This window comes from Lissotriton helveticus, chromosome 5_1, assembly GCF_964261635.1.
Source record: "Lissotriton helveticus chromosome 5_1, aLisHel1.1, whole genome shotgun sequence".
Taxonomy (NCBI): Eukaryota; Metazoa; Chordata; class Amphibia; order Caudata; family Salamandridae; genus Lissotriton; species Lissotriton helveticus.
In genome coordinates, this window is record NC_136065.1 from 848,313,406 (window position 1) to 848,336,218 (window position 22,813).

The window sequence follows — 22,813 nt, forward strand, 5'->3', positions numbered from 1 at the left end:
CTACCTAAGATTGATGCACAACCTGTGGCAACATATTCAACATGATACCCCCGTTCCAGACCACTCCCTTCTGGAAGATAGATTATTACTAGACCCCATCCTTGGAAAAGCAACATCCAGGATATATCGCAAATTAATCAATAATGTTCCAGACCCCCTGGTTATCTTGCGTACGTCATGGGCTGATAACCTTGGGAATATAGATGATGAAGTTTGGCTAGAGGCACTACAAAGCCCAAGAGAGATTGCAATTTGGACAAGATTTAGACTGGTGCAACTTAAGATTCTGCACCATACCCACTATCCACTACACACTTATATAAGTGGGGTAAAGCACACACAGCGCTTTGCATTAGGGGTTGTCAACGGGAGGGGACTTTCTTCCATATCCTATGGGAATGCCAGGAGATTGCCCGATTTTGTCAGACGGTCACAGAAGTAATGTCTAGGGTATGGGGAGTGACGGTCCCAATGGGCGCCAGATGGCTCCTCCTGATTAAGAGAGACCTTGACTGGCCCTGGCACGTGGGAATATGGCTTGCCTCGGCAGCGGGCATTGCTAAAAGGAACATTGCGAGGTGGGGCGCGCCTTCATCACGGTCGCTGAGAGAGTGGGAAATGGATCTGGACTGGTGCCAACGAGCAGAGAAAACAGTGTGTAAAAGTAGGGGTTGTGTCAAAAAGTGGAAGAAAATATGGCAATCTTGGCGCCAACACAGAAAAAAGTTGGGGGAGGAGTAGGATGCGTAGCTATGTCTTGATATTAGAGTGGAGGGGGACTGTTAGACGGGATATTTCGCCTTTTGCCTATGGATGTCGTTTGTGGTCAACCTGTGTCTTTAAAGCTACTGCAGGTTTAAGTCTCCCTGCCTATCCCTAATGTAATAGCTGTGATGTCAGAGCTGCACCAAGTAAGACTGTATGTAACTGATGTAAAGCATGGTCTCTTGTGTTTGAGCAATGTTAATAAAAAGATTTTTTTTTTAACCAAAAAAAGAATGTCATGGTACTCTGGGCCACACTGTTTAGGACTAGAACTCAAAGACCCAAACACTCGGTGTCCAATAATGAACACTGAACAAAGCAAACCAGCATTGCACTGAGAGCTGAAGAAAGCAACCACTATATATAAAATAGAAAATATCAGTCACATCTGAAAATAAAGTTGTCCCAGACCTTCAGTGATTGTAAGCTGTAGTGGTTTGTGTGCATGTAGTTGGTCGTCAAATGGCGAAAAGATTGGCGAAAGACATATCCCCTCATTCAGGGGTCACATTTAGCATACAGGGAATGTATTTACACAACAATAATGTCTTTACCTTTTTATATGTATCTGTTTGTTTATTCCTCTGGGGCAATTTGAAGAAACTTCCAAGAGATTGTGAATTTAGAAAGATCTTCAATGTTTTTTTACTACACCCTTCACAGTGAGTGAACTACATATAGAGCATTTTCTTAGTCACTACTTGTCATCTGAAAGGTGTATGCTGTGGAGTTAATATTGGAAGAAGCATTAGTAGGTACAAAATACTGGTTATGTGCGTGCGAAGATAACCTCACTTAACTGAAGGCGTAGTGTGCAATTTGACACAAATACGGGTGGAAAAAAGAAACAGATCGCAAACAATTCATAGGTCAAATCTGAAACTTTTTTATTTCATGGAACACCTGTAGCATCTCTGTGACGCCACAGACAACACTTCTGTCATATAGGAATTAAGGCCCTCATTGTCATGTCAGGCGGACCGCTACCGACAGGCTGTCAGTGGCAGTCTGCCCGACATACAGGTCATCGGTCCGACCGCCCAATTACAATACCGGCAGTCGAAGCGGTAATGTTGGGGGAAAGACCGCCTCCTCCGAAAGGCTCAAGGTGCCCATTGGAGCAGCAGTCAGACTGTAATCCCTACAATGGAGGCGGTGCCTGCGCAGGCAACCGCCATAGGGATAAGGGATGTCCCTTTCCAACGGCCTTTTCATAGTGGTCCCACCGCCATAAAAAGGTAGACTGAAACGGACTTTGGGGTCCCTGAGCAAGGCCCCCGTCCCCCCTGGACCAGCACTGGTGCCCCCTCACACATCCAGGCACTGTATGCCAGGCATCATATGATATCTGGCACAAAGATATTTGAAAAGTGCCTTCTTGTGCTGCTGCCCTTTTCCAGGCCGCAGCAGGAGCCGCAGTAGAAAAATGCATTTTACCATTGCTTGCATAGCAGTCCTATCGTAATAGGGACAGCCTACTCATTGCCGGATGGTCACCTGCCCACGACAATGGCGGTTGAACGCTCGTCCAACCGCCATCGCATTCGGGCCCTTTGTGTATGCCAGTATTCGCCCATCTATAATGCAACCTTCAATAGAGAGGCCAAAAAGGGAGAGTTTTACACCTAGTGTGTCTTCAAAGAGTTCATAAACTGTTTTTCTCTGTTTAATGGTTAGACTCTAGAACATGCCACAGGTTATGTTCCCTATCATCAGTGTTCAAATACTGGAACTATTAGTCAAAGGATTGACTCAACCCTTCCTCACTGGTGTGGAACCCACACAACACACATGATGCTTAAACAGAGCCAGTGAACCCAAGTGTGCCCCACAGGAAATTGCAACTACTGCCTCTGGGCATAGTGTCCTAATTATAAGCATAGAAAAGATGTCATTGAAACACACTATGTTTATCAACATGATAATGAGTTGCATGCATCTTCTGGGCAATTAGTAGTAGGTTCAACAAATCAGTCTGATATTTGCATAAAGCCACAGGGCTGGATGCGTAATATATAAAAATGGGATATGCTAGATTTTAAGTAAAAGTAGGCGCCAGATTGAACAGCAAGTCACTGTTAGCCACTCTTTAGATAAAGCTACATGTTCTATGAATAAAAGTGCCTCTATTGCATTTTGGGTTGGGAAAATTAGAGAATGGTCAATGAAAGCTATTTTTCACTGGTGAAAACAGATATTTGATAAAGGTAGAGGAAAAGTAACTTTGTAAAAGTTTATTTTGTGTTGCCTGAGAGGAACTAGTACCACTCAGACGATTGAATACCCCTTCCTGATTAGCTGTTAACGACTTTTCTCTAAGAAGATAAATGTTTGGCCTCTGGCGACATCAACCTTAAACTCCCCCTGAACCCTCAAAATACCCCATGCACCCCAGAATCCTAACCCGCCCTGACCCCTAAAAATACCCCAAAGCCTAAAAGCACCCCGAACCCTAAAATTACTCCCTACACCCCAAAACCCTAACCCACCCTCACCCCTAAAACTACCCCAGCACCCCAAAAACTAAACGCAACTTAATTTGCACAGTAACTCTATTATGCGTAATAAGTGAATGCTAAGTAATGGAACATGCGTAGTAAATGCATGCTAAGTAAATGCATGCTAAGTGATGGCATCTGCGAACTAAAATATTCGTAGTAATGGTAATAAGAAGTAATGACCGCGTAGTAAAGGTAGAATACCGTTGCTACATAGTATCATGGAGGATGAAAGGAACACTTGGTATTACCAGGGGCAGCATTCATAGCTGTTCCTTAACCCCTTCGCTGCTAGGCCTTTTCCCCTCCTGTGCTGAGGCTTTTTTTGGCGTTTTGGAGTAGTGCGCGCTTAGGCCCTTGTAACTTTTTGACCACATAAGGTATCCACGCCAAATTTGCGTCCTTTTCTTCCAACATCATGTGGATTCTAAAGGCGCCCAGGGTTTGTGGATTCCCTTGGAGGGGGCCCAGAAATTAACCAAAATATAGTGATTTTTTTGTTTTTTTCAGAAAAATGGGAAAAACGGGCTGCAAATGAAAGCCTCTGGGTGTTTCCCTGAAAATGGTATCACAAAAGGGTTTGTGGGGCTGAAATCTCCATTTTCTCAGCTTTCAGGGAATGACAGACTTTTGTCAGAGAACCGAAATTTTTCACTCAGTTTTGGCATTTTTCTGGGACATAGCCTATTTTTGCTATTTTTAGAGCTTTCCACCTCCTTCCAGTTAATGGTAGAAATGAGTTTGAAAGCAATAATGGATCCTGGAAAGCTTTACATTTTCGAAAAGTAGACAAAATTCTGAATTCAGAAAGGGGTCATTTGTCTAAATCCATGAAGGTTTCGTTATAGAAACTAACAGTTAGATATTGGAATATTTGAAATTTTGTTGAAAAAAACAGCCTTTTGTCTCAACGTTTTCACCTATAACTTTTTCTAATTTTGACAGCTCTTGGAAAGCAATATACCGTTACATCCGTTAGACCTTCCTGGTTGTGGGGATATATAGGACTTGTAGTTTCACCAAGAACCCGACGAACCCAGATCCAAAAACTGAGCAGCAACTTGCAATGGTATTTTTTCATTTACTGGGTATAGTGCACTTTGTCTTGGAAAATGTATACATGGAATAATCTGTATGAAAGACACCTATGTATTTCTGAATTGGGTACAAATTATAGAGTTCAGAAACAGTATATAATTGCACATTTTCAAAGTTGGGAATACTCATACTAGCATGAGAATTATTGGTCATTTTTCATAAAGATTTTTTTTTTACACAATGTCTTTCATTCAAAGGGAGAAATCCATGAAAGCTCAATTGGTAATAACAGTTGATTTACAAATCTGTATTACCCCAAGTGTCCCGATAAAAACGGTACCTCACTTGTGTGGGTCGGCCTTGTGCCTGCGACAGGAAACGGCGCAAAATGCAACGTGGTCACACCTAAATTTAGCAGTTACAAATTGACCCTTTTTTGGCAAAGTGCCTACCTGTAGTTTTTGCACCCTAGCTCTGCCGGCACCTAGGGAAACCTAGGAAACCTATACATTTTTGAAAACTAGACACCCAGGGGAATTCAGGATGGGGTGACTCGCCTGCCTACCCCCAGGGTTTGTTACCCAGAATCCCTTGAAAACATAGAAATTTGATAAAAAAAACACATTTTCCTCACATTTCTGTGGTGGAAAGTTCTGGAATCTGCGTGGATCAACAAATTTTTACTCACCCAGCGTGGCCCCAGGTCTCCCGAAAAAAATGGTACCTCACTTGCGTGGGTAGGCATAGTGGCTGCGACATGAAACAGCGCAAAACACAGCATGGTCGCACCTCAATTTCCCAGTGAAATTTAGCACGATTCGGACAAAAAGACTACCTTTTATTTTTGCGCCGTAGCTCTGCCAGCACCTAGGGAAACCTAGCAAACCTATACATTTTTGAAAACTAGACACCCAGGGGAATTCAGGATGGGGTGACTCGCCTGCCTACCCCCAGGTTTTGTTACCCAGAATCCCTTGAAAACATATAAATTTGACCAAAAAAACACATTTTCCTCACATTTCTGTGGTGGAAAGTTCTGGAATCTGCGTGGATCAACAAATTTCCACTCACCCAGCGTGGCCCCAGGTCTCCCGTAAAAAATGGTACCTCACTTGCGTGGGTAGGCATAGTGGCTGCGACATGAAACAGCGCAAAACGCAGCATGGTCGCACCTCAATTTCCCAGTGAAATTTAGCACGATTTGGACAAAAAGACTACCTTTTGTTTTTGCGCCGTAGCTCTGCCAGCACCTAGGGAAACCTAGCAAACCTATACATTTTTGAAAACTAGACACCCAGGGCAATTCAGGATGGGGTGACTCGCCTGCCCACCCCCAGGTTTTGTTACCCAGAATCCCTTGCAAACATAAACATTTGACCAAAAAAACACATTTTCCTCACATTTCTGTGGTGGAAAGTTCTGGAATCTGCGTGGATCAACAAATTTCCACCCACCCAGCGTGCCCCCAGGTCTCCCAAAAAAAATGGTTCCTCACTTGCGTGGGTAGGCATAGTGGCTGCGACATGAAACAGCGCAAAACGCAGCATGGTCGCACCTCAATTTCCCAGTGAAATTTAGCACGATTCGGACAAAAAGACTACCTTTTGTTTTTGCGCCGTAGCTCTGCCAGCACCTAGGGAAACCTAGCAAACCTATACATTTTTGAAAACTAGACACCCAGGGCAATTCAGGATGGGGTGACTCGCCTGCCCACCCCCAGGTTTTGTTACCCAGAATCCCTTGAAAACATAAAAATTTGACCAAAAAAACAAATTTTCCTCACATTTCTGTGGTGGAAAGTTCTGGAATCTGCGTGGATCAACAAATTTCCACCCACCCAGCGTGCCCCCAGGTCTCCCAAAAAAAATGGTACCTCACTTGCGTGGGTAGGCATAGTGGCTGCGACATGAAACAGTGCAAAACGCAGCATGGTCGCACCTCAATTTCCCAGTAAAATTTAGCACGATTTGGACAAAAAGACTACCTTTTGTTTTTGCGCCGTAGCTCTGCCAGCACCTAGGGAAACCTAGCAAACCTATACATTTTTGAAAACTAGACACCCAGGGCAATTCAGGATGGGGTGACTCGCCTGCCCACCCCCAGGTTTTGTTACCCAGAATCCCTTGCAAACATAAACATTTGACCAAAAAAACACATTTTCCTCACATTTCTGTGGTGGAAAGTTCTGGAATCTGCGTGGATCAACAAATTTCCACCCACCCAGCGTGCCCCCAGGTCTCCCGAAAAAAATGATACCTCACTTGCGTGGGTAGGCATAGTGGCTGCGACATGAAACAGTGCAAAACGCAGCATGGTCGCACCTCAATTTCCCAGTGAAATTTAGCACGATTTGGACAAAAAGACTACCTTTTGTTTTTGCGCCGTAGCTCTGCCAGCACCTAGGGAAACCTAGCAAACCTATACATTTTTGAAAACTAGACACCCAGGGCAATTCAGGATGGGGTGACTCGCCTGCCCACCCCCAGGTTTTGTTATCCAGAATCCCTTGCAAACATAAACATTTGACCAAAAAAACACATTTTCCTCACATTTCTGTGGTGGAAAGTTCTGGAATCTGCGTGGATCAACAAATTTCCACCCACCCAGCGTGCCCCCAGGTCTCCCGAAAAAAATGATACCTCACTTGCGTGGGTAGGCATAGTGGCTGCGACATGAAACAGCGCAAAACGCAGCATGGTCGCACCTCAATTTCCCAGTGAAATTTAGCACGATTCGGACAAAAAGACTACCTTTTGTTTTTGCGCCGTAGCTCTGCCAGCACCTAGGGAAACCTAGCAAACCTATACATTTTTGAAAACTAGACACCCAGGGGAATTCAGGATGGGGTGACTCGCCTGCCTACCCCCAGGTTTTGTTACCCAGAATCCCTTGAAAACATAAAAATTTGACCAAAAAAACACATTTTCCTCACATTTCTGTGGTGGAAAGTTCTGGAATCTGCGTGGATCAACAAATTTCCACTCACCCAGCGTGGCCCCAGGTCTCCCGTAAAAAATGGTACCTCACTTGCGTGGGTAGGCATAGTGGCTGCGACATGAAACAGCGCAAAACGCAGCATGGTCGCACCTCAATTTCCCAGTGAAATTTAGCACGATTTGGACAAAAAGACTACCTTTTGTTTTTGCGCCGTAGCTCTGCCAGCACCTAGGGAAACCTAGCAAACCTATACATTTTTGAAAACTAGACACCCAGGGCAATTCAGGATGGGGTGACTCGCCTGCCCACCCCCAGGTTTTGTTACCCAGAATCCCTTGCAAACATAAACATTTGACCAAAAAAACACATTTTCCTCACATTTCTGTGGTGGAAAGTTCTGGAATCTGCGTGGATCAACAAATTTCCACCCACCCAGCGTGCCCCCAGGTCTCCCAAAAAAAATGGTTCCTCACTTGCGTGGGTAGGCATAGTGGCTGCGACATGAAACAGCGCAAAACGCAGCATGGTCGCACCTCAATTTCCCAGTGAAATTTAGCACGATTCGGACAAAAAGACTACCTTTTGTTTTTGCGCCGTAGCTCTGCCAGCACCTAGGGAAACCTAGCAAACCTATACATTTTTGAAAACTAGACACCCAGGGCAATTCAGGATGGGGTGACTCGCCTGCCCACCCCCAGGTTTTGTTACCCAGAATCCCTTGAAAACATAAAAATTTGACCAAAAAAACACATTTTCCTCACATTTCTGTGGTGGAAAGTTCTGGAATCTGCGTGGATCAACAAATTTCCACCCACCCAGCGTGCCCCCAGGTCTCCCCAAAAAAATGGTACCTCACTTGCGTGGGTAGGCATAGTGGCTGCGACATGAAACAGTGCAAAACGCAGCATGGTCGCACCTCAATTTCCCAGTGAAATTTAGCACGATTTGGACAAAAAGACTACCTTTTGTTTTTGCGCCGTAGCTCTGCCAGCACCTAGGGAAACCTAGCAAACCTATACATTTTTGAAAACTAGACACCCAGGGCAATTCAGGATGGGGTGACTCGCCTGCCCACCCCCAGGTTTTGTTACCCAGAATCCCTTGCAAACATAAACATTTGACCAAAAAAACACATTTTCCTCACATTTCTGTGGTGGAAAGTTCTGGAATCTGCGTGGATCAACAAATTTCCACCCACCCAGCGTGCCCCCAGGTCTCCCGAAAAAAATGATACCTCACTTGCGTGGGTAGGCATAGTGGCTGCGACATGAAACAGTGCAAAACGCAGCATGGTCGCACCTCAATTTCCCAGTGAAATTTAGCACGATTTGGACAAAAAGACTACCTTTTGTTTTTGCGCCGTAGCTCTGCCAGCACCTAGGGAAACCTAGCAAACCTATACATTTTTGAAAACTAGACACCCAGGGCAATTCAGGATGGGGTGACTCGCCTGCCCACCCCCAGGTTTTGTTACCCAGAATCCCTTGCAAACATAAACATTTGACCAAAAAAACACATTTTCCTCACATTTCTGTGGTGGAAAGTTCTGGAATCTGCGTGGATCAACAAATTTCCACCCACCCAGCGTGCCCCCAGGTCTCCCGAAAAAAATGGTACCTCACTTGCGTGGGTAGGCATAGTGGCTGCGACATGAAACAGCGCAAAACGCAGCATGGTCGCACCTCAATTTCCCAGTGAAATTTAGCACGATTTGGACAAAAAGACTACCTTTTGTTTTTGCGCCGTAGCTCTGCCAGCACCTAGGGAAACCTAGCAAACCTATACATTTTTGAAAACTAGACACCCAGGGCAATTCAGGATGGGGTGACTCGCCTGCCCACCCCCAGGTTTTGTTACCCAGAATCCCTTGCAAACATAAAAATTTGACCAAAAAAACACATTTTCCTCACATTTCTGTGGTGGAAAGTTCTGGAATCTGCGTGGATCAACAAATTTCCACCCACCCAGCGTGCCCCCAGGTCTCCCAAAAAAAATGGTACCTCACTTGCGTGGGTAGGCATAGTAGCTGCGACATGAAACAGCGCAAAACGCAGCATGGTCGCACCACAATTTCCCAGTGAAATTTAGCACGATTTGGACAAAAAGACTACCTTTTGTTTTTGCGCCGTAGCTCTGCCAGCACCTAGGGAAACCTAGCAAACCTATACATTTTTGAAAACTAGACACCCAGGGCAATTCAGGATGGGGTGACTCGCCTGCCCACCCCCAGGTTTTGTTACCCAGAATCCCTTTCAAACATAAAAATTTGACCAAAAAAAACACATTTTCCTCACATTTCTGTGGTGGAAAGTTCTGGAATCTGCGTGGATCAACAAATTTCCACCCACCCAGCGTGCCCCCAGGTCTCCCAAAAAAAATGGTACCTCACTTGCGTGGGTAGGCATAGTGGCTGCGACATGAAACAGCGCAAAACGCAGCATGGTCGCACCTCAATTTCCCAGTGAAATTTAGCACGATTTGGACAAAAAGACTACCTTTTGTTTTTGCGCCGTAGCTCTGCCAGCACCTAGGGAAACCTAGCAAACCTATACATTTTTAAAAACTAGACACCCAGGGCAATTCAGGATGGGGTGACTCGCCTGCCCACCCCCAGGGTTTGTTACCCAGAATCCCTTGCAAACATAAAAATTTGACCAAAAAAACACATTTTCCTCACATTTCTGTGGTGGAAAGTTCTGGAATCTGCGTGGATCAACAAATTTCCACCCACCCAGCGTGCCCCCAGGTCTCCCAAAAAAAATGGTACCTCACTTGCGTGGGTAGGCATAGTGGCTGCGACATGAAACAGCGCAAAACGCAGCATGGTCGCACCTCAATTTCCCAGTGAAATTTAGCACGATTCGGACAAAAAGACTACCTTTTGTTTTTGCGCCGTAGCTCTGCCAGCACCTAGGGAAACCTAGCAAACCTATACATTTTTGAAAACTAGACACCCAGGGGAATTCAGGATGGGGTGACTCGCCTGCCTACCCCCAGGTTTTGTTACCCAGAATCCCTTGAAAACATAAAAATTTGACCAAAAAAACACATTTTCCTCACATTTCTGTGGTGGAAAGTTCTGGAATCTGCGTGGATCAACAAATTTCCACCCACCCAGCGTGCCCCCAGGTCTCCCGAAAAAAATGGTACCTCACTTGCGTGGGTAGGCATAGTGGCTGCGACATGAAACAGCGCAAAACGCAGCATGGTCGCACCTCAATTTCCCAGTGAAATTTAGCACGATTCGGACAAAAAGACTACCTTTTGTTTTTGCGCCGTAGCTCTGCCAGCACCTAGGGAAACCTAGCAAACCTATACATTTTTGAAAACTAGACACCCAGGGCAATTCAGGATGGGGTGACTCGCCTGCCCACCCCCAGGTTTTGTTACCCAGAATCCCTTGCAAACATAAAAATTTGACCAAAAAAACACATTTTCCTCACATTTCTGTGGTGGAAAGTTCTGGAATCTGTGTGGATCAACAAATTTCCACCCACCCAGCGTGCCCCCAGGTCTCCCGAAAAAAATGGTACCTCACTTGCGTGGGTAGGCATAGTGGCTGCGACATGAAACAGCGCAAAACGCAGCATGGTCGCACCTCAATTTCCCAGTGAAATTTAGCACGATTCGGACAAAAAGACTACCTTTTGTTTTTGCGCCGTAGCTCTGCCAGCACCTAGGGAAACCTAGCAAACCTATACATTTTTGAAAACTAGACACCCAGGGGAATTCAGGATGGGGTGACTCGCCTGCCTACCCCCAGGTTTTGTTACCCAGAATCCCTTGAAAACATAAAAATTTGACCAAAAAAACACATTTTCCTCACATTTCTGTGGTGGAAAGTTCTGGAATCTGCGTGGATCAACAAATTTCCACCCACCCAGCGTGCCCCCAGGTCTCCCGAAAAAAATGGTACCTCACTTGCGTGGGTAGACATAGTGGCTGCAACAGGAAACGGTTCAAATCGTACGGTGGTGAATTTACATTACCTTATTGCAAAACTACCTTGATTTTGGGGGGGGGCATCTGAGTTTGTGGCCCGGGGCTCGGTGGTATTCTTTGCAAAGTAGCAAACCCAAACAGTTCTGAAAACTAGACACCCGGGGGAGTCCAGGGAGGTATGTCATGCATGGGTCCCCCAATGTTTTCCTACCCAGAACTCTCTGCAAACCTTAAAATTAGGTAAAAATTGCACTTTTCCAAACTTTTTGGCGTGGGATCGCCGGGCCGGCAAAAAAGTCATACCACCCTGCGTTCCCCTTGTTCTCCCGAGTAAAAGGATACCTCACTTGTGTGGGTGCCCCAAAGCAGAATACGCCAAAAATGAATTTTGAAAAAAGTAGTTTTTACTCATATTTACGTTTTACAAATTAAGCACCCCAGCCTAAGTCACATGCCTTTGGCCCACCCACACAAGTGAGGTATCATTTTACTCGGGAGAACAAGGGAAACACTGGGTGGTAGGACATTTGTTCCGGCAGCGAGATCCCACCCAAAAAAGTATGGAAAAGTGGGTTTTTTGACCAAAATTTCAGGTTTGCAGGGGTTTCTGGGTAGGAAAACATTGGGGGACCCACGCATGCCATACCACCCTGGACTCCCCCGGGTGTCTAGTTCTCAGAACTGTTTGGGTTTGGTAGTTTCCAAAGATGCCTGCCAAGCCCCGGGCCAAAAGCTCAGGTGACCCCCTCAAAAAATCAGATTATTTGGCTAAAGGTAATGTTTTCGTCTCCACAGTATGAATTGGGCCTTTTCATAAAGCAGCCGCTATGCCTACCCACGCAAGTGAGGTACCATTTTTATTGGGAGACCTTGGGGAACGCTGGGTGGGAGGTAATTTGTGTGTGCCCAGTGATGCCACGCTTTCCCACACTAAAACGTGTGAAAAAACTGATTTTTTCCATGCAAAAAATGAGGTTTGCAAGGGATTCTGGGTAAAGGAACGTTGGAGGATCCACGCAAGCCATACCTCCTTGGAAGCCCCCGGTTGTCTACTTTTCAGAAATGTGTGGGATTGGTAGGTTTCCATAGATGGCTGTCTCGCACGGGGCCAAAAACCCAGGTAACCCCTCTTGCAAAAGCTGGTGGACTTAGGGGTTACCTGGGTTTCTGGCCCCGTGCGAGACAGCCATCTATGGAAACCTACCAAACCCACACATTTCTGAAAAGTAGACACCCGGGCGCTTCCAAGGAGGTATGGCTTGCGTGGATCCGCCAACGTTCCTTTACCCAGAATCACTTGCAAACCTCAATTTTAGCAGAAAAAAATTACTTTTTTTCACACGTTGTAGTCTGGGAAAGCGTGGCATCACTGGGCTCACACAAATTACCTCCCACCCAGCATTCCCCCAGGTCTCCCGATAAAAACGGTACCTCACTTGCGTGGGTAGCCATAGTGGCTGCAACAGGAAAAGGTCCAAATCTAACAGTGGTGAATATAAAATACCCTGAAGCAATATAACTTTGATTTTTTTGGGGGGAGGCACCTGAGTTTTTGGGCCGGGGTGGGTGGTATTCTTTGGAAAGTAGCAAACCCAAACAGTTCTGAAAACTAGACACCCGGGAGAGTCCAGGGAGGTATGGCATGTGTGGGTCCACCAATGTTTTCCTACCCAGAACTCCTTGCAAACCTTAAAAATAGGTAAAAATAGCAATTTTCCAAACATTTTGACGTGGGATCGCCGTGCCGGCAAAAAAGTCCCACCACCCTGCGCTCCCCTTGTTCTCCCAAGTAAAAGGATACCACACCTTAACAGAGTTACTCAAAAGTCAAACATTCAAGCACGGCTATCTATTCCTCAAAGACACACACATACAGGTTGGATTTGGCACGAGGGCGAGTGATGGTTCAGTACATAAAATTTTATTAACAAGATATTTCAAAAAAATGAAATACTCTGTCAATAAATAAATGCATAAAAACTGAACCAGTGACTCGCAACTCGTGAGCTGTAAAGCCACGACAAGGCACCAACCGTTTTACAGGCCATTCACGCACCTTTCATACCTGATACAAACCAGACCATTGACACCATCCGAATGGAAAAGCAACACATAAGAACAATCACAATAAGGGGCAATGTACACCCTACTGCAGAAAGAGAAAAAAAAAATTATTACTGCACACCCATCTAATCCGCAAGCACACACACATACTGGTTGGATTTGGCACGAGGGTGAGTGATGATTCAGTACATACAATTGGATACGCAAGTAATTTCATCAAAAATGAAATACACTGCGTATAATTGAAAGTATGATAAACTGAACCACTGACTCGCAGCTCGTGAGCTGTAAAGCCTCGTCAAGGCACCAACCTCTTTACAGGCCATTCATACACCTTTCGTACGCGTGACACATACAAAACATTCACACCGCCAGCCGCGGACCCATCACATTTCAACACTCACACCAGCAAACAGCGCCATTCAAGGGCCCATCACTTTCACACGCCCACATTTCTGACACTGCAACTACACAAAATGATGGACTGTGTGGAGTGTCACTCAACTAGCAGTGTGTGTATTGACCAACAGAAAGTAACTACTCACACACCGCCTGCCGAGCGCCAGTCCGCCCACACCACCATCCAAGCACCAGACCATGCACACTGCCAGCCAAACACCACTCAGCGCACACCGACAGCCAACTACCACTTCACACACACCACCAGCCAAGCATCACTCCACACACACCACCAGCCAAGCGCCACTCCACAAACACAACACCATCCAAGCACCACTCCACACACGCCGCCAGCCAAGCACCACTCCACACACACCGCCAGCCAAGCACCACTCCACTCACACCGCCAGCCAAGCACCTAACCATACACTCCGCCAGCCAAGCAAAAATCCACGCACCCCCCCAGCACAACTCCAATCCATGCACTATGCCAGCCAAGCACCAGACCACGCACACCACCAGCCAAGCGCCATCCACTCACACCACCAGCCAAGCACCTAACCATGCACTCCGCCAGCCAAGCAAAAATCCACGCACCCCCCCAGCACAACTCCAATCCATGCACTATGCCAGCCAAGCACCAGACCACGCACACCACCAGCCAAGCGCCATCCACTCACACCACCAGCCAAGCACCTAACCATGCACTCAGCCAGCCAAGCAAAAATCCACTCACCCCCCCAGCACAACTCCAATCCATGCACTATGCCAGCCAAGCACCAGACCACGCACACCACCAGCCAAGCGCCAGTCCACGCACACCAACAATCCAAGCACAATCCTGCACACACCACCATCGAAATTAGAATTTTTTAAAGAAATACCGCAAATCAAATGTAGAAACCTACAAATCTGCTAACACAAATTCAAAACCTAAATGCTTTGCACTAATGGAAACCTAAAAGCAAACAAAAAAATATTACAGAAAAAAGACCAGACAGTACACTTACAAGCTCAATGAAACTCCCAAAACTTCTTTTGTGTGTGGTACGATTTAAAACAAGCTGGCACACACAATCCAGGATTTGAAGGACAGTCAGGACAGTGCATACGAGACTCCCTCCGCACTTCTCTTCGCCAACAGACTCTACATCTTTTAGTGGGTTTGTCTTTTGCAGTTGTGGGAGGAATGTATTCTGGAAAGTGGCGATCTTTCAGTCTAGCCACTTCCTCCACCACTCCAAATCTTGGCACACTTGCCTGTTCCACTAGTACAAGGCTGCCTATTATAGTCTCCTGAAACTTAACAAAAGGCATCTTTGACTCAGGACAAGATTTCTGGAAAACAACAAAAGCATTAAAGGATGCCAAGTGGAAAAGATGGATAGCCAACTTCTTGTACCAAACGTAAGCCTTTCGAAGAGCAGCATAAGGTTCCAACCTCTGATCTACTCTGTCAACACCACCCATGTGCCTATTATAGTCTAAAATGCACACAGGTTTACGCACTTCAGCAGTCTCACCCCGAACTGGCAGAGCTTCAGTGCTTTCGTCATGGATAGTAGTCAGCATGTAAACATCTCTCCTGTCTGAAAACTTCACAGCTAGAAGCTTCCCACATCGCAATGCAGTAGACTGTCCCCGCACAAGCCTTTTGCAAACAAGTTCTATTGGAAAACCTTTCCGGTTACTGCGCATCGTGCCACATGCAACAGTGCCCACTTTGGCCAACTCCTTGAACAAACGCACACTAGTGTAGAAGTTATCTACATATAAATGGTGGCCTTTGTTAAATAATCGTCTACCTAGTTCCCACACAATTTTCTCAGTCACTCCAAAAGTGGACGGACAAGCAGAAGTGTTAATGCTGGAATCCTTACCGGTGTACACCCTGAAATTATAAACATATCCAGTCTCACTGTCACACAGCATATACAGTTTGATGCCATAGCGTGCCCTCTTACTAGGAATGTATTGCCTAAAAACCAAGCGGCCCTTGAACAATACCAAAGACTCGTCCACAGCTATTTCTCTTCCAGGTGCAAACATCTCAGGAAAACGATCAACAAAGTGATCAAGGACAGGCCGAATCTTAAAAAGACGGTCACAATCAGGGTGATCGCGTGGCAACGCTAAATCATTATCAACAAAATGCATCATGCGAAGAAGAAGCATATATCGATCACGAGTCATAACTGCTGGAAATATAGATGTTGCCATCAAGGGACTAGTGGACCAATAAGAAGACATTGATGGCTTCCTTAGCAAGCCCATCAAAAAAGTTAATCCCAAAAACTTCTTCATCTCTTCAACATATGTGGGAGACCAATGGGTAGCTCTGGAATGGGGCTTAAGGCTGGCACTGTGGTCCCTCAAATACTGCTCTGCATACAAATTAGTTTGCTCCACAATCTCCTGCAAAAACTCATCGTCAAAAAACAACTGAAAATATTGAATTGGCAAAAAATTGTCAGTATCCACTCTACACCCTGGAACACCAGTGAAGTCTGGCAATTCCGGCTGCACCATGCCAGGGGCAACCCAGACGTCATCACTAACATGAGGAGAAGAAGCCACCCTAGCCTGCAGGCCAGATGCCTCTTGCTGCACTACATCAACGGGAACACTAGCATCCCCAGATGCCTCTTGCCTCACTACACCAACAGGAATACTAGCATCCCCAGATACATTTTGCATCTCTTCACCAACAGGAGAACTCACATCCCCAGCTGCCTCTTGCATCTCAACATCAACAGAAGAACTCGCATCCCCAGATGCCACTTGCTGCTCAACAACAACAGAAAGACTAGCAGCACCAGATGCCTCATGCTGCTCTACAACAGGAAGACTAGCAGCACCAGATAACCTTTGGCGCACCACAGCAATGTGAAACCTTTTGGGCGCAGCCTTTACCACACTTGCCTGTTCCTGACGTGAAAAAAAGGGAAACCTTGAGGACCTAGGCTGCCGCTCACATGGCTCTTGCCTCTCTACCGGCACATCAATGTCCCTCTCTACCACAGGCACTTCATCAGCACTAGAAGAAGAATCATCATCCGATGATACCATGCGAAGAGAAAACTCACTGCCTGAATCTTCTGCACCTACCTCATGCTCCGAATCGGAGTCAGTGTCTGGACCATGGTCAGAGGAAGACTCAAAAAGCAAACTAACAACCTGCTTAGCAGTAATCCTGCGAGCAGCCATTATCCTTACAAATCAAGAAGACTACACACACAAGTGAACAACAACCTACACTGTGCAAAGGAAGAAGTAAACAAGGTAGAGTCTTCACACAAAAATCAATACACTCAAAAACAATTCAAATCTAACCAAATATAAGAAGACTCACCAGCACCTACTCTGCTGAAACACAGCAAAAAGAAAGGAAATCCCACTGGAAAGAAAACAAAAAGTATAGATTAGACAAAGTACACATCAAGCAGCAATACAAAAAAAAAAGTTAACAATCAAGAAACACAAAGCCACACACACAGCAATAACTTCACTTTTCATAACAACACATTTATCTAGGAAAAATAGTACAAAAAACATTTACTTACCAAGCACATGCAACTACACAAGCTGCAAAACCAGCATTAACCGAACCACAACCTACACCAATACAAACAGCAAAAGCCTGGATCAAAAACAAAGAAGAAAAAAAATAATTTAATACTACATTTCACAAACAACATAACAAATGAATAAACAATACACAAATTTACCCCCAAAATCACATCCACACAGATGGGCCATCAAAAAGGGCAAAACGGACAAAAGTACGGGTTGATTTGCCCACCGGGGGGGGAGGCCAGAAAATCTAAATTTAAAATCCGACCCACCTGAAAGCGACCCTTGCACAATGGGTCACTTCCTACAATCTAAAATAAAATCCCTGGTGCTAGTGGGGGCATTTCCACCGCACAATCGCAATGCTGTGCGCGACCGTGAGCCAGAAATGCCCTGCAAAGAGACATCAGAAGAGAGGAAAATCACTTACCTCTCCCCTGATGCCTCTTTGCAAACCCCCCCAAATATCTCAAAACCAACCTAACACCTCCAGGCGCAGGAAGCAAATGGCTTCCCGACCGCCTGGGAATCCCTGAAGATGTTGGCGCGTGCTGTGCGCGCTGACATCATCAGGGATTCTCATGGGGAGGGGGACAACAGAATTACTGTGGTTCACTGCGATGCTGGACAGAGGCACTTGCATCCTTGATTTTCACAAGCGCAATCCTAAAACAGTTCCTATAACCAGGAGCTTCTTTCTCCCCATCTGCTGCTCTCAACAGTCTCTGACCATTTATACACATAAGAGGCATGTGAACTCACACAGAAGATCCCCGTTTGGCAACGCCCACCAACTAGCGGAGTGCACCATCTCTCCTAAATTTACCCACTATGATGGACAGCTCACTCAAGGGACCTGTGCACACATTGGTGCGATGGCATAGTAACACACACGGACACTGGAGACAAAGCAAGCGCTCGAGTTGCAGCACAAATTCAGGAAAACATTCATCAGCCCAAAAACATTTGTGACCTTCCCACTATGATTCACAGCTCACACAAGGGACCCCTGCGCACATCTGTGCAATTGCATAGTAACGCACACATGGACACTGGAGACAAAGATGGGGCTCGAGTTGCAGCACAAACTCAGGAAAGCAATCATCAGCCCAAAAACATTTGTGAACTTCCCACTATGATGAACAAATGGTCTCTGCTTCCAGATACCTAAGAGCCTTGCTAGTTTATTCAGATAACAACCAACACACACTGGGGTCGATTGTGAAAATATGGTATTGTGTACAAAAAAGGGGAGAAATGCTCCTCTTTTAGGTGTCCCCTCACTCACCAGGGTTGCCCCACGGTGACATGCTTCATCATTGGGGCCATCCCAGTCCTCTACGGGCTGGGGCGTGCTGCGACTTGCGAAAGTTACGTAGGAGCACTTTATTAGACTATGTGTGGTGCATGTGTATTTGAGGAGTGGACTATGTGATGTGTGAAATACCTGCCCAGTAGGTTTACAATAAACTTTATTCTTGCCTCTAGGTGGTAATAAACGGGGTGCAAAGATAGGCTGCCCTAAACGTAATGTGTCCAGATGTACCTATCAACTCCTATCGTCGACATGTTTCGTGCATACCCCAAACACTATGATGGACAGCTCACACAAGGGACCCCTGCGCACATCTGTGCAATTGCATAGTAACGCACACATGGACACTGGAGACAAAGATGGCGCTCGAGTTGCGGCACAAACTCAGGAAAACAATCATCAACACAAAAAAATTTGTGAGCTTCCCACTATGATGGACAGCTCACTCAAGGGACCCCTGCGCACATTTGTGCAGTTGCATAGTAACGCACCCATGGTCAATGGAGACAAAGATGGCGCTAGAGTTGCAGCACAAATTCAGGTAACAATCAACAGCCCAAAAACATTTGTGAGCTTCCCACTATGATGGACAGCTCACTCAAGGGACCCCTTCGCACATGGCATAGTAACACACACATGGTCACTGGAGACAAAGCATGTGTTTGAAAAGCAGCACACAAAAAAAAACATTCATCAGGCCAAAAACACTAGTGAGCTTTGCCTAGGCAGCACAGGTGTGTTTTTTAGCCACTTCAGAAACACACATCAGTATAAGTAATGAAGGACAGAGGCACTTGCATCCTTCATTACAATGAGCACTATTATTTTACTTTATAAATGACCCCATCAGCATTTTTGTAGAAAAAACGGCCTTTCAACAACATTGCAGCCAAGAGAAGACTTCATAGATAATGTTCCCCCAACAAGGGGAGCGACCCTTCCCCAAGGGGCCGCTCCCCGAACTACGAAATTGATCATCAATGAAAAAAAAAAAAAATCCCTAACATTCCTGCTGCACGATCGCACGATCGTGCAGCAGGAAACCTCTAAATGCCACCGAGGGAAAGGAAAAGCCTTTCCTTTCCCTCCTTAGAAGTAATACTGAAATCTCCCCCGCCCCAGCCGCAAAACTAACCTGTTTACCATCCGACGCGCAGGAAGCAAATGGCTTCCCTGCGCGTCGGTAAACAAATGGAGCCTCCGGTGACGTCAGCGCGCCTCGCGCGCTGACGTCATTGATGACGCGGGCGGGGAGGGCGGGGGGAGGCAGGGGAAGGTCTTCCCCTGCCATCCCCGCAGAAACTAAAAAAATCGGGCTGACTCGGGGGGAGCGCTGGCGCTTCCCCCGAGGGTGGGGCTCATGACGAGCTGGGCTCGTCATGAGCGTGCGAGGAGGCTACGCCATGACGAGCCCAGCTCGTCATCAGCCCCGAAGGGGTTAAGAAGTGGAGATACCAAATTGGGCTGTCAAAAACTGAAACCAAAACACACAAGATGATGGACGGAATATTGCACAATGGCAAAACATTCACCCCCAGTCACAGATCTGGGTTTAATCCATCATTATTTTGCTCACCAAGCCACCCCAGTTCAGACATGGCCAACTGAAACCAACCATGCCTAGAGCCACCCTAGAATTTCTGCCTGTGCTTCTACAAGGAGTCAAAACCAGTTTCAGCACCGGCAGAACTGTGGAAACCTCATCTCCACGGGGGAGTTGCTAGAAAGTGGGACGAGGCTCCTGCTTCTAGAAGAAGGCTACAGCTATCATGGGTGAGGAATTCTACAATGGTCTGCAATAAACTAAAACGGTAGTGCTAAAATAAGAGGCAAGAATTTTGCTGGATAATTGCCAGGATTTGGTGTAGGGTATCTCCAATCACTGGCTAGTGCATAGGATAAGACTGTCACCTCACCCCCACCTTCTGAAACATTCCTGAACCCAAGCAGAAAGATGCAGAAGAAAATAGGATTTTCCTGGCTGCTGGGGGAGAGAATTAGGGACTCCCGTCTCCTGCTGGCACCCAGGAACTGGCACTGCCCTCCAAGGATCAAGCAATTTCCTCCTGTTGCTGCTACAAATTGGTGAAAAGACAGAAGTACTCCTTGTTCTACAGCTATGTTGTAGCAGAAAGTAGGGTCATTGCGGTCAGATGGAGCTGTGACTGGAGCACACCAGAAGTGCACCAGGAAGAATTAAAGCATTGGATTGCACCAACAGTGAAGGGTACCGACTACGCAACTGACTTCCCAGTCTCTGTGAAGCAGAACAATGGCCTAGTAACTTTTATTGGTGTTTGTTTCTGGTGCAGTCTCTAGTGGCCTTTTTTGGGATATTTTTCGAAAGTGACCGTCAGATGTCCATTTTTCCTATGGCATTTTGTAAACATCTTGCCTTAAAACTTAACTCCATTTATCTGGTTCTCTATTCCAGGGTTAAAAATGTATGTTTCTTTTTAATTGTTACATTTTTCGAAATTAAGAATTTTATTGTTTTGTTCGTTACTTAAATGTTGCCTGGTACTGCTTAATCTTGGCATACTTTCCTCCTGGTGTTGGCTGTTGCTTGTGCCTTTGCTACCTAGAGTTGAGCAGATATTCCGTTTAAAAAACTGTTGTGCCGTAACCAGAAATATTTGTTCGTAGGGGGTACCGCCCTCCCGTTTCTGAAACAAACTCATCATTTCTCTCTAAAGCACTGCACAACGACTTCAAGTTTGTTGCATTTTGATCATAATGAATGGATGTGATCTGATTTTATTAAACTGCTCTAATTGCATTTTTGTATGTTCCCAATCATTTTTTCGTTTTAAGCCGGGAGCGGAACAGGAAGAAACAGATGAGGAAAAAAGCGATGAACATATAGATGAACAGATGCCTACAGATGATGTAGAGGATACTGAGACACCAGCTGACGCTCACAGTGCGGTGAAGTTTGCTAATGATAACGCAAGTGCTCAAGACATGGCTTCTGGCCCTGAGGACCATCATGTGGAAGACCCCAAAGTGTAGAATCTCCTGACAGAAAGGAACTCTAAACAGGACCCTTTAACTTAAGGTGTTGGCCCAAAAAACTGCAGTGACTGAGAAGCAGGGAAAGCAATGGGTTTATTTACTGAAAATGGGGCTTTGTGACTGAGCTCATTTCTTTTCTGTGTGCAATTTTTAAATTGTGGTTCAGTTATTGTATGTTTGCTTGTTCCATCTTGTGCCCGGTTTAACACAGCAAAAAACATATCATGCTGTAATGTGGAGAAAATTCTAAAGCCCATCTGACACTGTCAGATGACATTTAAAGAGGCGTCATGGTTCTACATTAGATAAAAGCCAATAAACGTGTAGGTGTTTCATAAACTGTGAAAAAGAACGTTCTGTTTTGCAGAAGTATCAGCCCAAGCCCCAGAGGCAGAGTTTATAAAACTTTTGTTCATAAATTGTATTAGTTTGGGAAATGTGAACTCCTCCTGACAGTAAACTTAACATTACATCTTGTGAATATGTCTTTTGGTTCTTACTTGGTAAACCAAATGAGCGCAGATGCAGATGAGATTACTGGTGCAACTGCCAGTATGAATGCTGCGGTTAGTGTAGGTATGTGTTTACTGATGTTATTCTATGTGTTAGGTAGGCGAGCAAGGGTACTGGTGCACGTTTTTATCAGCACTGGTGCACTTGCCAGTGTAGGTGTGAGTGCATGTGCTAGCTTGAAGACTGTATTCGTTTCTGTTTAAGTTCAATATTCTGAGCTGCACCTCTGCATTATATGTTGCACGTTGGGCTGTGAGCTCTGAGGATTGAGCCACAACATGGCGTAAAGAACAGCGCCTTCAAGCCGCCCATGCTACACTTCGGGAACTTAAAGACCATACAGAAGGATGAACCTGAACTGTAAAGCACCGTCCGTCCAGTTCCCGTGACTGTGGTAAACATGGTGATAAAAATTAAACAAGCAACATAATAATCTTACATTGATTGGTATAACTGAGGTACATTTAGACTGTTTTTAATCATGCTCCGCAGAATCACTAGTTATTGGTGCAAACAGAATGCTGGACAGAACCATGGATGGACTATGAAACTTCTGCGAAAGGTTAACATTGCTCAGTATTTAACCATATACTCCAACCTTCTCCGCTTTGTCTTAAATTTAGTGCCAGGCTGTTGTTAGCACTAGAGCGTTCTGGTTTCAGCCTTCAACCTTGGGTTTCTTATTTTGCATGAAGTGACTTTTGCTAAGTATTCAATGAGTCATTTTCATTTGCTTTTGGCTAAATATCCAGGT

General features: G+C 45.6%; 1 protein-coding gene across 1 annotated transcript in view; it reads left to right on the top strand.

Moving 5' to 3' along the window:
* The window catches only part of LOC144753414 (DPY30 domain-containing protein 1-like), a 194,696-nt gene extending 172,669 nt beyond the window's left edge, over positions 1 to 22,027 (top strand). Inside the window, exon 5 of the mRNA XM_078641112.1 lies at positions 21,346 to 22,027. Coding sequence (XP_078497238.1) covers positions 21,346 to 21,543 — 198 coding nt within the window. The 3' untranslated portion in view covers positions 21,544 to 22,027. The remainder of the gene's footprint in view (positions 1 to 21,345) is intronic.
* The last annotated feature ends 786 nt before the right edge of the window (positions 22,028 to 22,813 follow it).